General features: G+C 40.9%; 1 protein-coding gene across 1 annotated transcript; it reads right to left on the bottom strand.

The window, feature by feature from the left end:
• Nucleotides 1-4,960: 4,960 nt before the first annotated feature.
• On the bottom strand, nt 4,961-17,517 carry wdr95 (WD40 repeat domain 95). Its single transcript, XM_038961904.1, has 16 exons — nt 17,289-17,517; nt 17,013-17,118; nt 16,500-16,651; nt 14,572-14,674; nt 14,062-14,168; nt 13,727-13,806; nt 13,312-13,366; nt 13,179-13,224; nt 12,120-12,179; nt 11,370-11,532; nt 10,320-10,328; nt 9,592-9,628; nt 9,238-9,326; nt 6,837-7,021; nt 6,181-6,284; nt 4,961-6,048 (listed from the first exon to the last, which is right to left on the bottom strand). Exons 1-16 carry the CDS (start codon nt 17,498-17,500, stop codon nt 5,859-5,861), a joined length of 1,698 nt encoding a protein of 565 aa, XP_038817832.1. The 5' UTR covers nt 17,501-17,517; the 3' UTR covers nt 4,961-5,858.
• Between the last annotated feature and the right edge of the window lie 775 nt (nt 17,518-18,292).

Below are 18,292 nucleotides of genomic sequence, written 5' to 3'. Positions count from 1 at the left end.
ACAAACTGACCTATCTGGACAAGCTGGCTCAACTACAAGTAGGACATCATTAGTCAACATTTACCAACACATAAGCACATCTGTTTGGAACCAATTAACGATGTGCCCCAGATTCCATCTACTAATTGCCTTGGCATGTTTTGATTGTCAATTAGTTTGATCAAATTTACCTGAACCGAAAAACATTTATGCAAGCGTTATTGTCTAGCTGACTACATTCCTCTCGCTCATTAGCAGTCAATGTAAATACAGTGTGTTTTAATTGACCTGCATTAAGCTGTCATCTGGCGGTATTAAGCACGCCATCACAGGGCATCAGTGGATGATAAGTAATTTGACTTATTAGAACCCTTCTCTCCAAATCCCTTGATGGACTTAATGCAGAGAGCAATCACTAATTGGCTGCTTCTGTACTGAGCCATAAGATGGATCACTGAATGACTCCAAAAGCAGCGATGTAAAAAATGAAATCAATTTCTCTCTCTCTCTCTCTCTCTCTCTCTCGCTCTCTCTCTCTGCAGAAAGTGGGTGTGCCTGTGGAAGACACATACCCGGAAGCTGAGAGGAGACCCACGATGTTGGAGGAGCTCTCAGCAAGAACAGCCTCCACTCTTCTGGGAAGGCTTTCCACAAGATGTTGGAACATTAGCCACAAGAGCATTAGTGAAGTCGAGCACTGATGTTGGGTGATTAGACCTGGCTCGTAGTCGGCGTTACAAATCATCCCAAAGGTGTTCGATGGGGTTGAGGTCAGGGCTCTGTGCAGACCAGTCAAGTTCTTCCACACTGAAGAAGAAATAGGAAAGGGCATTCCTCAAACTGTTGCAATAAAGTTGGAAGCACAGAATTGTCAGGAATGTCATTGTATGTGTAGCGTTAAGATTTCCCTTCACTGGAAGGGGCCTAGCCCGAACCATGAAAAACAGCCCCAGATCCTTATTCCTCCTCCACCAAACTTTACAGTTTGGAACTAGGCAGTGGGTGTTGCAACCGAGGACAGACGATTTTTACGCGCTGCCGCTTCAGCACTCGGTGGTCCCGTTCTGTGAGCTTGTGTGGCCTACCACTTCGCGGCTGAGCCATTGTTGCTCCTAGACGTTTCCATTTCACAATAACAGCACTTACAGTTGACCGGGGCAGTTCTAGCAGGGCAGAAATTTGACAAACTGACTTGTTGGAAAGGTGGCATCCTATGATGGTGCCACGTTGAAAGTCACTGAGCTCTTCAGTAAGGCCATTCTACTGACAATGTTTGTCTATGGAGATTGCATGGCCGTGTGCTCAATTTTATACACCTGTCAGCAGCGTGTGTGGCTGAAATTGCCGAATCCACTAATTTGAAGAGGTGTCCACATACCTTTGTATATATAGTGTTTGTTGGATATGTTATAAAATACATTCATACTTCAAATATGAACCAGTTTAGTAGCTTTTTCTGTAAACAAGATTACATACTGTTCAAAGTTACTTTGTGCCCTACTTTGTGAGACTGCTTAATGCTGCTTTATTGTAGCAGTTGTATACTGTATCTGAAATACTAGTGACTTCAATTTTGGATTTTAATTAGTTGTTTATATCTACAGTTTGAAGGAAGTTGCTGATTAGCATTAGTGCAATTTCTCACTAGCATTAGTGCAATGAAATAAAATATGTACTAATATTTAATATATTAATAATATTATTCCGGTAGAGCTCAGTTGGTAGTGCATAGCACTTGCAGCGCCATATTTGTGGATTTGATTCCCATGGGAGACCAGTAAGAAAAAATTATTAAAATATATGCACTCATTACTGTAAGTTGCTCTGGATAAGAGCGTCTGCTAAATGACTAAAATGTAAATAAATTATTTGATTCCCCCTATACAGTATTATGATAACCAGCTACAAAGGGGTATTTGGTTTCACATCTTTGTATGTAACACAAACATGCAAACATTCACACTTAAACAGTGAAGATAGTAGGGGAGACCGGGGTTGGTTGTCACAGTGCGTATTATGTGTAATATTTTCAAGATAGAAATGCGTTTCCTCTATAGGAGAGGTCATTCATGTGATCATTTCAGGTCAGGTTCACAAAACATTGTGATGAGAAGAATATTCTCATTTTTCACAAGCATATTCATCCCCTTCTGAGGGGATCCGTAACAATGTACCCAGTAGGCTAAATTACCTTGAAAAGATGCCTAGAATACGGATTTTTCGTATATTGAAAAGATGTGTATATTTCTCAAGTTTGGACAGCACAGCATAGCACAGTCCAGTAGAGTTTAATTCAGCAGAGGAGAGTACAGTGTATTACAGTACAGTACAGTTTAATTCAGTAGATTACAGTGCACTAGAGCAAAGTAGAATACAGTACATTTGAAGATGAAAAATATGTTTTATTGTGAAACAAACAAGAAATAAGACAAAAAAACAACATTTGAGCGTGCATAACTATTCAGGGGTCATTGTCCTGCTGGAAGGTGAACCTCCATCCCAGTCTCAAATCTCTGTCAGACTGAAACTGGTTTCCCTCAAGAATTTCCCTGTATTTAGCGCCATCCATCATTCCTTCAATTCTGACCAGTTTCTCAGTCCCTGCCAATGAAAAACATGGGGATGGTTTTCTCGGGGTGATGAGGTGTTTCTGCCAGACATAATGTTTTCCTTGATGGCCAAAAAGCTACATTTTAGTCTCATCTGACCAGAGTACCTTCTACCATATGTTTGTGGAGTCTCCCACATGCCTTTTGGCGAACACCAAACATGTTTGCTTATTTTTTTCTTTAAGCAATGGCTTTTTTCTGGACACTCTTCCATAAAGCCCAGCTCTGTGGAGTGTACGGCTTAAAGTGGTCCTATGGACAGATACTCCGATCTCCACTGTGGAGCTTTGCAGCTCCTTCAGTGTTATCTTTGGTCTCTTTGTTGCCTCTCTGATTAATGCCCTCCTTACCTGGTCCGTGAGTTTTGGTGAGCGGACCTCTCTTGGCAGGTTTGTTGTGGTGCCATATTCTTTCCATTTTTGAATAATGGATTTAATGGTGCTCCATGGGATGTTCAAAGTTTCTGATATTTTTTTATAACCCAACCCTGATCTGTACTTCTCCACAACAGCTCCTTGGTCTTCATGGTGCCGCATGCTTGGTGGGGCCCCTTGCTTTGTGGTGTTGCAGACTCTGGGGCCTTTCAGAACAGGTGTATATATACTGAGATCATGTGTACAGATTACACACAGGTGGACTTTATTTAACTAATTATGTGACTTCTGAAGGTAATTGGTTGCACCAGATCTTATTTAGGGGCTTCATAGCAAAGGGGGTGAATACATATGCATGCATCACTTTTCCATTTTACTTATTTTTTTTACAAGTTTTCCCTTTTCACTTCACCAATTGGGACAATTTTGTGTATGTCCATTACATCAAATCCAAATAAAAATCCATTTAAATTACAGGTTGTAATGCAACAAAATAGGAAAAACGCCAAGGGGATGAATACTTTTGCAATGCACTGTATACTCTACTGTACTGAATAGACTACTTTTCTTTACTGTACTCTACTGTATACACTGCTGTCCAAACGTATGAAACATAGATGTCTATGATTGGTTCAGATTTGGTCCGGTCCGGACCTGCTTCTCAAAACTGCTAGTCATGCGACTCCGACTGAGAGTCAGCAACATTCACACACACACTCCTTATTTTCAACACAAAATTGACTTAACACAAATGTTCACAGCTTTAGTTTTTTCACTTCATCAAAATGTTAAATTTTCATCCAAATATCATATGTTTACTGTTGTTTGTTAAATTAAGCATTGATATGACGATTTGAGTTGAGTAAGAACTACAATGTCAAAGCAAATATAACTATGTTGAATTTATTTGTACTTATTTATTTGTATTATGCTAGACAGCAATCATTTTCAATAAATAAAGGCTTTAGTTTTTTTTTTACTTTGTAAATGTGTTAGATTGTTGCTGAAAAACAAATAGCAAACACTGTTACAACCAATCGCAGGATGATTCACAAAACCTTCGTAAAAAGATATTTCTTCTTAACTGCCACTTTTTCCTTAACTATAGATTTAAGAAGAAAGTTAAGCAAAGTTGCTATTCTTCTAAAAGGTTTTGGGAAATTTTCTTGGGCTATTTCTTATGTTTCTCAAGGCTCCTTTTTTCTCCATTTCCGCCTGAATGACATGCCCAAAGTAAACTGCCTGTAGCTCAGGCCCTGAAGCCAGGATATGCATATAATTGGTACCATTGAAAAGAAAACACTTTGTAGTTTGTATAAATGTTAAAATAATGAAGGAGAATATAACACAATAGATATGGTAGGAGAAAATCCAAAGAAAAAACAAAACAGATCTTTTTTGGGGGGAGAGACCATCCTCTTAGAAATGCAAGAGAAAGATCATATTGTAAATTAGCTCCCTGGATGCAATTCCTATGGCTTCCACATGGTGTTAGAAGTCGATATTCAAGGTTTCAGGCTTGTAACTTCAAAAACGAATAAGAAATAACAGTTTTAGTAGGACACAGTCTTGGAAATCTGTGTTTGCGCTCGCCACGAAGAAATTACGCACCTGTTAAAATCAGTTTCCTATTGAATATACTAATTCCTGAAATAAATATTATAGTTTGATTACATTTTAGGGTATCTGAGGAGTAAATAGAAACATATTTTGACTTGTTGAAACAAAGTTTAGGGGTAGATTTTAAGATTCCTTTCTCTGCCAGTTGAACAAGTGGATTACTCAAATCGATGGTGCCAACTAAACAGACTTTTTGGGATATAAAGAAGGATTTTATCTAACAAAACGACACTACATGTTATAGCTGGGACCCTTTGGATGACAAATCAGAGGAAGGATTTTCAAAAAGTAAGTGAATATTTCATCTTTATATGTGAATGTATGAAACCTGTGCCGGTGGAAAAATATTTTGACTTGGGGCGCCATCCTCAAAATCGCATGGCATGTTTTCGCTGTAATAGCTACTGTAAATCGGACAGTGGAGTAAGATTAACAAGAATTTAATATTTATTTGAATTACGCGCCCTCCAGCTTCACCGGAAGTTGTCCAGCTAACGGGACCCCTTAAGCAAAAAGTTAAGAAGAAATTTGATTCTAGAAAATAAGGTTCTTGGAAATGTTCTTAATTCTAAGATAGCTAGACCCTTGTCTTAAACTCAGGGCAGTGAGAGAAAAAGCTCATGAAAGGAATTGAACATGTTTAATTTACTCAAACTTTATCTGAAAGTTTCAGTATTGATTATTTTAAACCCAAGAAAATGTTTTAGAACAGTAATCTCAGTAAAAAATATGCTAACATGATTGCCATTGATAGCTAGCTAAAACGTTAGCCTAGCAACAAACATCTTAAGAAGATTTGTAAATAGATATTTGAGAAGTTAGTAAGAAAATCATTACATCTTAAGATATTGTTGAGGAATTGCACTTGCGAACTATCTTATTTACTTTCTTTTTTTTCTTAAGAAGCTTTTTTTGCGTAAGAAGGGTTTTGTAAATCTGGGCCCAGGTTGTCACAAGTGGACAGAGAGTGTTTAATGGCTTATAACTCCATGTTGGAATAAGGAGGATAGAAATGGTCCCCCATTTCAACCCAAGACCTTGGTCTTAATCTTATTGAAAATAGTCTTGTAAGGTATACTGGTGCTGAGAAATACAAACCCCTGTCTCCCCTAATCAATCCAGGACTGTGCAACTCTTTAAAGTTGTGCAACAGCTAACATTTCAGCTCTTCTGATTACTTGTGATGGTGTTGTAACTCCTCTGTCCTTGAAGCATGTTGAGTTCATGGTGCATAGGACCTATGGTCACAGTTTGAGTTCCTGTTACAATTGGGATCTTATTGGAATTCAGCCGACTCCTGTTCCACAAAGCTGGACATGAAAGGATCTATGCCAGCCAGGGAAAGATCAGGCCTCTCGCAGGTAGTCGGGGTGTCGACGATATCAAAGTACTTGAGAGTGTGGTAGGCCTTGGGTCCGCCATGATTGGGTGGCTTGTTAGTATGCTTGAATATTTCATGTCGGAGTCTGAAATGTGAGAGATAGCAAACAATTTACTGCCGGCAGAAATGTATTTATTCACATGGCGTGTTCTGAGCCTAGATGTGTATCTGCTTGCCTACTATCTACTGCATGATGCGTGTAATGTGGCTCACTCACCGTTTACCATGTTCTTCTGTGTAACAAGAGGTTTTCATCTCCTCCATGATGTCTGTGTCACTGAAGGACAGTGGAGGGTGTCTAAGCTTGCTGGGCGAGTTGGACTGCAATTACATTTCGAAAGAGGCAGATCAGTAACATATAGAGACGAGAGAGAGACAGAGAGGGAGCGACGGGGTGAGGGAGGATGAGAGGTAAAGGAAGAGAGAGACAGGGGGAGATTGACAGAGGGGGAGCAAGAGAGAGAAGTTGAGAGAGAGATGAAGAGATTGAAGTAGGGAGAGCTAGAGGGAGAGAGAGGGTGAGGGAGGATGAGAGGTAAAGGAAGAGAGGGAGGGGGAGATTGACAGAGGGGGAGCAAGAGAGAAGTTGAGAGGGAAAGGAATAGAGATGAAGACATTGAAGTATGGAGAGCTAGAGGGAGAGAGATAGAGATGGAGAGAGAGAGAGGGAAAGACAGACAGAGAGAGTAGGTGAGAAGGAGAGGAGAGAGAGTGACAGAGAGAAAAATAACATGAGATAGAGAGAGGAAAAGGGAGAGAAACAAAGGGAGAGGGAGAGATGCCAAATCAGCGCTGTACATGCACATTTGCCCTGAACATTCCACTTTGGCAGCGTTGATGAAGACGCTCGGAAATGACCTTTTTTTTACGCACCTTTGGCTCGGTGCTAGTGGCCTCAGAGTTGTCAGCGTTAATGACATCGGACACTCTGGTCTTTCCCTCCAGGATGTGGTGAGCTGGCATGCTCAGAGGGTCGATCAGGATCTCATAGGGAACGGCAGGATGCTTCCAGGAGGAAGGGGTGTGGATGCTCCAATTGTCCCGCTGCCCAAACGTCCCTAAGGAGAAAGAGAGAGAGAAACAGTCTCCATTTGTACTTTAAATCAGTTACTTTCAATAATTTTTACTTTAAATTGGTCAGTGTTGAGAGTTAGAAAACAACTATAGGTACTGTATGTAAAGAGAAATGATGCTGTTAGTTCAAAGGAGGAGCTGTAGTAGGAAGGTAGTGTTTAAGACCTGTTTGGGATAGGGGGCAGCATTTTCACGTTCGGATGAAAAGCATGCCCAGAGTAAACTTCCTGTTACTCAGGCCCAGAAGCTAATTTATGCGTAGTATTAGTAAATTTGGATAGAAAACACTCTGAAGTTTCTAAAACTGTTTGAATGATGTCTGTGAGTAAAACAGAACTCATATGGCAGGCGAAAACCTGAGAAGTATCCAACCAGGAAGTGGGAAATCTGAGGTTTGTAGTTTTTCAACTCATTGCCTTTCTAATATACAGTGTCTATGGGGTCATATTGTACTTCCTAAGGCTTCCACTAGATGTCAACAGTCTCTAGAACCTTGTTTGAGGCTTCTACTGTGAAGGAGGGGGGAATGAGAGCTGTTTCAACCAAGTGTCTGGAAGAATGCCATGAGCTGGTCACGCTCATGGCCGTGAGAGCGACCTGCATTCCATTGCATTTCTAAAGACAAAGGAATTATCCGGTTGAAACATTACTGAAGATTTATGTTTAAAAAATCCTAAAGATTGATTCTATACATCGTTTGACGTGTTTCTACGAACTGTTATATAACTTTTTGGACTTTTCGTCTGAACTTTCGCCTGGACTTGCCCTCACCTCGTGAGTTTGGATTGTGAACTGAACGCGCTAACAAAAAGGAGGTATTTGGACATAAATTATGGACTTTAACGAACAAAATAAACATTTATTGTGGAACTGGGATTCCTGGGAGTGCATTCTGATGAAGATCATCAAAGGTAAGTGAATATTTATAATGCTATTTCTGACTTCTGTTGACTCCACAACATGGCGGGTACTTGAATGGCTTGTTATTGTGTCTGAGCGCTGTATTCAGATTATAGCATGGTGTGCTTTTTCCGTAAAGATTTTGAAATCTGACACAGCGGTTGCATTAAGGAGAAGTACAGTATATCTTTAATTCTGTGCATAACAGTTGTATCTTTTATCAAAGTTTATGATGAGTATTTCTGTAAATTGATGTGGCTCTCTGCAAAATTCGCAGGATGTTTTCGAGGCACAGCATTACTGACCATAATGCGCCAATGTAAACTGAGATTTTTGGATATAAATATGAACTTTATCGAACAAAACATAAATGTATTGTGTAACATGAAGTCCTATGAGTGCCTTCTGATGAAGATCATCAAAGGTTAGTGATTCATTTTATCTCTATTTCTGCTTTTTGTGACTCCTCTCTTTGGCTGGAAAATGGCTGAATGTGTTTTTGCTACTAGGCTCTGACCTAACATAATCATATGGTGTGCTTTCACTGTAAAGCTTTTTTGAAATCGGTCACGATGGGTAGGCTTTAATTTGGTGTATTGCACTTGCGAATGTATGAAAGTTACATATTTCAAAAAAGTATTTTTGAATTTCGCGCTCTGCCTTTTCAGCGGAATGTTGTCGAGGGGTTCCTCATAAGAATTAACTGATCTAAATACCATAATTATAACAGTGGCTATTATTGTCACAACCTGATCTGTTTCATCTGTCCTTGTTATTGTCTCCACCCCCTCCAGGTGTCGCTGATTTTACCCGGTGTATTCATCCCTGTGTTTCCTGTCTCTGTGCCAGTTCATCTTGTATGTTTGTCAAGTCAACCAGCGTGTTTTTTCCCGTACTCCTTTTTCTATTCTCTTTTGCTAGTCCTCCCGGTTTTGACCCTTGCCTGTTTTCTGGACTCCATTCCCGCCTGCCTGACTATTCTGCCTGCCCTGACCTCGAGCCTGCCTACCCTTCGGTACCTACTGGACTCTACTGGTTTTGACTTTCTGCCTGTACACGACCATTCTCTTGCCTACCCCTTTTTGATTAATAAACATCTAAGACTCCAACCTTCAGCCTCCTGTGTCTGCATCTGGGTCTCGCCTTGTGCCCTTATAATTATAGAATATACAAGGGAAATATCTATCCCCAAAACACATCCCTATCTACTGAACATTAATCTTAAAACATAAATCATAAAACTTGTACACAGAGTAGGAGTAGACAACAGGACAAAAGACCTGTGTGATTTTACCCCTACCTATGAACTCTCCGTAGGCACTCCACAGGCGCACAGTGCAGTCTATAGACGAGGTGAGCAGTACTTGGTCATTGTCAACAATCTGCAACCTGGATAAAATAGTAAAAAGATGGGAGGGAGTGAGCAAAATGAGCGAAATGTGAAGCACAATTTTGTTTATGTTTGAGATGGTGTTCCCGATTAGAAGGGGCTGCACGTACCCGGTGATGCTGCCAGTATGGGCACGCCAGTAGTTTTCAGCTGAATAAATAAAGTTGCTTTTTACTTTTTGAATTCATAGATCAAAATAAATCATGCTGTCTTTTGATCTCGTCTTATCAGACCTGTTCTAACGAGTTGAAAAAACAATCTTACCTCTCGGTGGGGTTCTCTCTGAGCCAAGAGCGTATGTCTTTATGTCATAAACATAGACATAGCCAAGTTGGTCAGCCGCATACAGTGAGGTATCTTCCTTTGTCACTGCCAGTTTAGTGATCAGCTGCTGGAACCTAGACTGAAGAACATATTCCTTTAGTTACACTTGGTTCAAAACGTTCACAGAAAAGCCTCAAACATTTTATAAATATTGTACATAGGCTACTATTAATAAATAAGCACAATCATTTATAACATGTTAGCATTACAATATGCATTTTAAGCATTTACTACCATTACTAATATATTTCAAAGCATTTATACACATTGAGTAATCATTTATAATTGCTTGTTCAGGAAAGGTACTATAATAAAATGGTGTTATTGCTGGTTTCTAGACAAATCCAAAGGTTTCAACATAAAAAGGAGCAGATGGAAAGTTGCCATGGTAACACATACTGCCTCGAAGTTGGCCAATAATTTCCCACCGTTGAGCACGTTCCAGAAATTAATGCAACCTTTGTTTGAAGACATATAATAATACATCATTAGAACATATTCCCCTGTGAATTGCACTGCACAATATATTATAATACATTTTGTTTCTTATAATATATCATATGCCGTTCAGCAGATGCTTTAATACAAATCGACTTAAAGTAATGTGTGCATACATTTTCGTATGGGTAGTACCGGAGGGAATCAAACTCATGATTCCTGGCACTGACCTGTGGGTCCTGAGGACAGGAGGCATGCAGCGGAGGAGAACTTAGCATGTAATGCTCGGCTCCTCAGGAAGATGATGCTGGGAACACAGGTATCCATCCCTTATAGGGCACAAACATCCCACAGTTTGTATTTTTCTTCCTATTTCCTTTTTACTTAGTCCCTTTATACTGCACATTCCTCATTTAGCTTTGAAAAACAAGTATTTACCTTGAGGATTGTTCCACACTCTAAATAAAAAAAGAGTACGGTCAAGGCGCATTTCTGTTTCCCAGGGTACAAATGTAGGGCACACGAATGATTGGTGGTGATCTGTACCGTTGCTTAGTAGAAAAGGTACAAATTGACAATGTATTGAAGAAAGGTATATATTTGTACCCGCACAAGGAACAATAATGAATCCACCTGTGCCATCTCTTTGCAGGTGTGGCTTAGTGGGGGCGGGGCTTTCAGTTAGCTCTTTTTGGCCACCCATCCATGAGTGGAAGTGTTGTACCAGTTTACGTGTTCTATAGTAATGTTAATTCAGGTTTTCTAAAGTCTTTATAATGGCTAACATAAGAGCATGTGACAAGAGCTTTTATTAATATGGTAGCGACCTTCACCCAACACCTTGCTACCTCATCAAGCAGTTCGGGCCTCATGGCGTAATGGTTAAGTTGTTGTCTTGACAGTTGCTGGACCTGGGTTTGAGTCCAACTCGAAGATACCTGCTTATTTCGCTACATTCAGACAATTGAAGTGGTGTATACACTTAAAGGCACAAATGGCTTTGTCATTGTGGTGGTATCCTAATAAGGCTAATTAGTACCTTTTCTAAAGGTACACTTTTGTACCTTGTCCCCTAAGGAACACTATTGGCTCTTCTAAGGTACAAACCGCAAGAGTACAATTAGTTACCCATAATGGTACATCCATGGTACAATGGATGTACCCTACAGCATTTGTACCCTTTTAAGTACAATTCAGTACCTTTTCTTCTGAGACTGTAGGCTTTAGCTACACTCTCTGGCATGCAGGCGAACCACTCCGGTTTGATAGTGTGATCTGACCTTGGGCATGGCAGCAGTCAGGTTGCAGAGGGCTGGCAAAGCGACACTGGATGTGTCCGGAGACCAGGTTCCACACAATGACCTCCCCGTCATAGCTGCTGGTGGCCAAAAGGGAGGGGGGACACTGGGCCACACACAGGATGTCCTCTATGTGGCCCCTCTTCTGGAGACATCACAGTAAGACCATTCAATTATATTCTATAATTCTAGTCTATTCTATATTTCCATTCTATAATTCTATTATATTGAATTGAATTTTATTGTATTCTATTCTATTAAATGTATCTTTATTCGTCCCCGCCAGCTCTACATCACTGGCCAACAAGAGCTTGAATGATCGACAGCAGGAATGGGCAGTCTTCTGAGCCTGAGTGTCTGCAGGTTTTTGGTGCGTTCTCCAAATCAGTGTCTAATTTAAATCATTAGACCTTAGAACGCAAGTGTATACTACTCAGTGACATGATGGATGAATCAGTGGCATGATGGATGAATTAGGTACCAGGCAAAGGAGAAAACCAGACCCTCAAGGACTGGAGCTCCCCATCCATGACCTGCAGTAGTATATCAAAGATAACTGGGCTGACAACTTGGGCCGTAACGTAGGAGTACTGATTTAGGATCAGTTGAGCCTTTTAGATCACAATGAATAAGATTATATGGACAGGGAGGGGCTGATTCTAGCCCTATATATTCTGAATGGCATTGCATGTCTAGTTCCCTATTCATGTTCCTCATTCATTCCGTATTCACCAGATCATCTTGCCATGAGGGCTGAGGCTTCTGGATGTGGTGAGGCTCGTCTGGTGAATCCTAGCATGGAAACATACAGGGCATGCAGTTAACATTTTGAAATTAAGATCTTCAACCAGCCATCTATTGTTGAAGTCTAGAAATGAGAGAGGCATGTGTGTATTTCTAACTGGATCCCTCTGATGCCCTTTTTGTGACTTCGTAAAGTGGGCTGCCATCTCTACGGCTCTGGTCTCTGTGCCTCTGACCTCGTCCCCAGGCAATTTGGACGGAAGTGGCTGGGAACGAGATTACTATGCCTCATAGTTATGTGGTGTTTGTTATTTTATCAAAAGGTGGTTACAGAGGTTACTTATGGAGAAGGACAGTCTTTGAAAACCAGCTCTTATGATGTTGTCGATGCTCTCAGAATCAAAGGTGGATGGAAGTGCTCTGTGGGAGGAATTACAGCTCTGTGGACAGGTCTGTGTATACCTTTGGTACTACAGGCCTGGAAGAGTGTGAGTGTCACTGAAGTGCTATGGAATGTGGAATTCTACAGAAAGTCAATTCTTTAGAACATATCACCTCTTCCTTTAATTCTTAGAAGTCTCTTATACTGAAGAATAGTGTAGAAGAAGAGACAGTTGTGATCGTGAGGTTAGAGGCTACATGGTAAGTTGGTAACCAAGGAAACACTCAAAGACTTCAAAATGTATTACTTATGTATGGCAAAGTAAAGAGGCAGGCAAGCTTATTAGGACGTTTATATTCCTCGCTGATAAAATATTCAGAATATACTCTTGAAGGGTTTTCAAAGATTGTCTTGTATGTGTTTTTGTGAAATCTTAAAAATGTGTCATGGCTACCGGTGCAGACCCTCAGGTAGCCTCTGCTCTGGCGAGGCGAACGCAGAAGGTAATGAAAACGGAAATGGGATCTCAAGGCAATAAAGTTGAATAGGTCCTGAGGGGAAGACGGGTCATTGGAGTCAATAAATGTATAGAATCCAATAGTGAAATCCTTCACGTAGAAAATATGTGGCCTAAGAAGATAGTTCTTCTCCACGTCTATACTCACAGAGTAGATGTCAATCCTGCGGTCCCATCCAACAGACATCACATACCTGGAGAAATGTATTACACAAGGCTAAGATGAATCATTATTCCTCTCAAATCAACAGTTGTCAACATCCATCATCGGTTCTACTCACGTGTTTCTGTGGACTGTTAGGTAGGCGCAGTCACACACCTCGCTGGACACCCCATCTGTGTGACATGTTCATGTGAAACTATTATAGCACATTAGTGGTTATATAGCCTGTGTTATGGAGGCAGTTGACATAAGGGACAACAACAAATTAGCCTGTCATCTATAATGCCAATTATAGTTACCTTTATAATGGCTTATGCTGTTGTTCATAATGTTTACGACTGCCTATGACAGATGTTATAGTGTATTATAAAGCTGTAATAATGGCTTTATGAGTGCATACATAAGGGGGCTACCGTAAAGTGTTACCAAATCACCTCATGTAGCATATAACAGAGAGAAGACAAAAATCCTGAACACTGTAATGCTCCGAATACCACCTTTATACTGTGAGATATGAATTAGAATGTACTCACCCTTTTTTAGTATCTTCAGACATTGACCATTGTTAAAGTTCCAGATCTTTAGAAAGCCATCTCTCCCCCCAGTGACCAGTCTGTAATGAGGAAGATTAATCTTATTTTATATCTTTCAAACATTTATTGAAAGACATTTTTTTTTGTTTTATTTTGAATAAAATAAGGCAAACACCACAATACAAACAAAATAGCATCTGCAGTGCACACTCTTCATCACTCTTCATTTTCGTCATTACTCTGAGCTTCCATTAGGTAGGCAACAGTATGGTCACATTGCACTTATGGGAAAATATCACATTGCAATAATCAGTCATTAAAAAGAGCTTCCATACCTCCTTCCCTTGGGGTCAAAAGTCATACAGGTAATGGCAGACTGTCCGTGGGCACCACCAAATTCAAACACATGGCTCCCTGTGTCGAAATCCCACACCTTCACCACCTAGGAACAGTTAGACAACATGTGGTGTGACCAATGACACATCGTATACAATATATGTGTAGTGTTCAGTAAATCTTTATAAGGTATATGGGTGGGACCACAGAGATCATATTGAATTACTATTACTAGTTCTATGTGTACGTAATTATGTCTGTGGGACCAGTATCTACTGCAGGATTTGCTGGAATTATGTCCTGGGTGAAAGAAAGGGTCTCAGTGCCGGAGTTTGGAGTACTGGTCTATGTAGCCGACTCCGGACAGCGCAATGCCCCTGTGACGGGGATTCTGTCCGTCTCCTTCCCAACTGTTGAAATAAAGTCTAAGAAACTAAAGTCCATCCCCCCCCTTTTTTAAAGAGGGGAATAAATAAAGGGTTCCGAGGTGAGAATTACTTAAAACTTACGGATCCTTCTGTGCAGCTTACGACCTGTCTGAACTCGTGGCTATAGCCGCAGCACAACACAGGCTCCATGTGAGACACGATCAGATGTCCCTGGGGCTGGGGGCTGAAGGAGAAAAGAGGAGAGAGATGGTGAGGAGGAGAGAGGAGAGGAAGATTGTTAGGACGTGGTGAGGAGAAAAGACGAGAGAGAAGGTGAAGAGGACAGAGGAGAGATGTTGAGGAGAAAGGTGACATGATGAGGAGTAGAGACGATGTAAGCGGTGCGTAACTGGCGGCAGAGAAGTCAGGCGCAGGAGAGCAGAAATGGGTAACAGCCGGAGCACTTTAATGATGCAAAAAACAAACAGCACCCAGAACAGCAAAATGCGGGTTGAAACAACTCGTCGCCAACCAGTCAGAAATGCACAAAACACTTACAACAAACAATTCCACACACAGACATGGGGGGGAACAGAGGGTTATATACACGTCAAATAATGAGGGAATGTAAACCAGGTGTGTGGGAAAACAAGACAAAACAAATGGAAAATGAAAGGTGGATCGGCGATGGCTAGAAGACCGGTGACGTCGACCGCCGAACGCCGCCGGAACAAGGAGAGGAACCGACTTCGGCGGAAGTCGTGACAGATGAGAGCAATGGAGAAGAAAGAAGAGCAGAGATGGTGAGGGGAGAAGATAAATGGTGACCAGAGAGAGATGGTGAAGAGAGGAGTTGAACACATGAGAAAAGGAGAGGTGTGAAAACCATTACCTCAACCTGAATAACTTATGATAACAAATCTTTGTCTCTTTGGTGAAAACCTGGATTTTGTCCAATCATGTCCAATCGATTGAATTTACCACAGGTGGACTCCAATGAAGTTGTAGAAGCATCTCAAGGATGATCAATGGAAACAGGATGCATATGAGCTCAATTTCGAGTCTCACAGCAAAGGGCCATTTTGAGCCTATAATCGAATCCACAAATGCTGATGCTCCAGATTCTCAACTAGTCTAAAGGACAGTTTTATTGCTTCATTAATCATCACAAAAGTTTTCAGCTGTGCTAACATATTTGCAAAGGGTTTTCTAATGATCAATTAGCCTTATAAAATGATAAACTTGGATTAGCTAACACAACGTGCCGTTGGAACACAGGAGTGATGGTTGCTGATAATGGGCCTCTGTACGCCTATGTAGATATTACATTTAAAAAATCTGCCTCTTCCAGCAACAATAGTTCATTTACAACATTAACAATCATTTACAACATTAACAATGTCTGCATTGTATTTCTAATCAATTTGATGTTATTTTAATGGACATACATTTTTGCTTTTCTTTCAAAACAAGGACATTTCTAAGTGACCCCAAACTTTTGAACGGTAGTGTATATTTTGGAATTCAGTCAGGGTCTCAACTTACTGTTGAGAGAAAGAATAATATAATACACAAGGTGCAACTTTGAAATTTGGTTGTGCATCAGCAGTCACTCAATTAGCTCATGTCAGCAAAAACTATTTAGATTGGTAATTTAGTCTAGCGGCCAGCTATCTAAACTTGTAGTAAGCATGGTCAAATTACCAACCGGCGTGGGGCCCATTGATCCTCAGTTATCATATTAAAAACTGCAAACATTTGTCCCCCGTGGATGGTTTGGATGTGGGTATGCAGACCCACGAGCCACTGCAGCCCCTCATGATGAGTTCTGTTTTTTTGTGGCCCCCAGTCCCATCAAAGTTGCCCATTCCTGCCCTAGTTGAACAAATATGCCTTATTAACTCCCAGGGGCAAATTTGACAGAATATTCCCTATTTAGGGGCACCCTAATTGTAACAAATGGCTCCCTATTCCCTATAAAGTGCACTTCTTTTGACCGGAGAGAAATAGTGCATCATACATGGAATAGGGGGGCATTTAAGATACAGCCCAGTAGCAAAGTAATCAACCTGGTCCTGAGAGAGAGCAGCGCTAGTGAGTCTGCTGCGATGTACAGTGCCTTGGTGGAAGGAGAATACAGGCATGCAGACATGTCTCCACGGATGAGGCTGGCTTTGGGGTGGGCTGTGATGAGGCAGCTTTGGTCATGGATATCCCAGATCTGAAAGACAGACAGTCATCAATTATTTAAAAGGCCATTACACTCCAAACGCCAACTTTTTTCAGATGTTTTCAGACCTCAAAAGTAGTCTAAGGTTAAGATGAGTTCACATTCCTCGCTATTGGTTGCGTAGATACAGCTATATGCCTCCACTTTTCAACCCAAAACGAATGGAAAAGATGAGCACCACGAGTCTAGATTGCATTGCATGGTGCTCATCTTTTCCATTCATGGATTCTGGCCTACAGCTGTGTCTACCAAACTGATGGCCTAGGGTGTGGATTTATCTCAACAGAAGACCAATTTTGAGGAAAGTCAGGCAATAAGTTGTAGTTCGAAGGAGAAGTAAATGGTGTCCCACCTTGGCAGTGTTGTCCATAGAGACAGAAAATATACGGTTTTCCTCTGAGGAGATGAAGAGGTAGAAGATGGGAGCAGAGTGTCCCTTTAACACACCTGTGGGCTTCCTGTTATAGAACAACAACAGAGTGTCCCTTTAACACACCTGTGGGCTTCCTGTTATAGAACAACAACAGTGACCCTTTAACCATGCCGGTGCCTTACTGCAGGGCTGGATGAAAAGCCTGTACACCTAGTAGCATTCAGAGAAATAAGAGTTTCCTGTTTGTTTCCTCACCCAGGGACGTAGGGGTTCCACAGACGCAGCACCCTGTCCATCCCTCCGGTCACCAGCAGGTTGTGCTGTTTGCTGAGGTCAAAAGTCATGACGCCCTTGTAGACAGGAAAGACGGTCTGGTCACATGGTGCCCGGGGCTGAGGAGACCCGTTGTTATTAGAAAGGGCCCTCTTGGCCTTCCCATCCCGACACACCTCCCTGATCTCCCTCATCTGCTGCTCGATGTTGGTGGACGGGAGAACGCAGCCTGGGCATGAGATCGGAGTGTGTTGTTTCAAAATCATAAGTGATACATTCAATTATATTAATTAAACATAAAAGCACTAATATGCTGTTTAATATATGAGCATACCTACACTCTTACAGACAGACAGACAGACAGACAGACAGACAGACAGACAGACAGACAGACAGACAGACAGACAGACAGACAGACAGACAGACAGACAGACAGACTACCGTTCAAAAGTTTGGGGTCACTTACAAATGTCCTTATTTTTGAAAGAAAAGCACATTTACAATGTCTACACTGTATTTCTGATCAATTTGATGTTATTTTAATGGACTAAAAAATGTGCTTTCTTTCAAAAACAAGGACATTTCTAAGTGACCCCAAACTTTTGAACGGTAGTGTACATAGACACGTCAACAGACACACACACACAACTTGATAGATAACTTGATAGATAAGTCACGAGTCATCGCCTTCCAGAATGTTATTCAGAATAGATGAACACAAATTCTATTACATGGAGACTGTAGTTTTTGACAGGTGCATCTGCACATATTAAATATACTGGATTAATTGTTGTTTTTAGGTAAACACATCCTTTTCAGGTTATAATGAGGCAGAAAGCCATACAATGACCGATATTATTTTCAGAACCTGTGCTCTACAACCTAACTCCCATACCAGAAGTGAATTTCTGTGTTTTTTTTTTAGATTCAAAAAAGTGCTTTATTCAAAAACCATTAGAAACAGTGTGGAGGAAAAATTAGGAGAA

The sequence above is a fragment of the Salvelinus namaycush genome, chromosome 23 (genome assembly GCF_016432855.1).
Source record: "Salvelinus namaycush isolate Seneca chromosome 23, SaNama_1.0, whole genome shotgun sequence".
Taxonomy (NCBI): Eukaryota; Metazoa; Chordata; class Actinopteri; order Salmoniformes; family Salmonidae; genus Salvelinus; species Salvelinus namaycush.
The sequence above is the reverse complement of the archived record's forward strand: the minus strand, read 5'-3'. Positions and strand labels throughout refer to the sequence as shown.

Coding starts and splice junctions, on each gene's coding strand:
- wdr95 (XM_038961904.1), bottom strand. CDS start 17,500: ATGAGGGAGATCAGGGAGGTGTGTCGGGATGGGAAGGCCAAGAGGGCC. Junction 9,327..9,591: donor AGAGAGAACCCCACCGAGAG/GTAAGATTGTTT, acceptor TATTTTATCCAG/GTTGCAGATTGTTGACAATG. Junction 7,022..9,237: donor TGCCTACGGAGAGTTCATAG/GTAGGGGTAAAA, acceptor CTTTCTCCTTAG/GGACGTTTGGGCAGCGGGAC.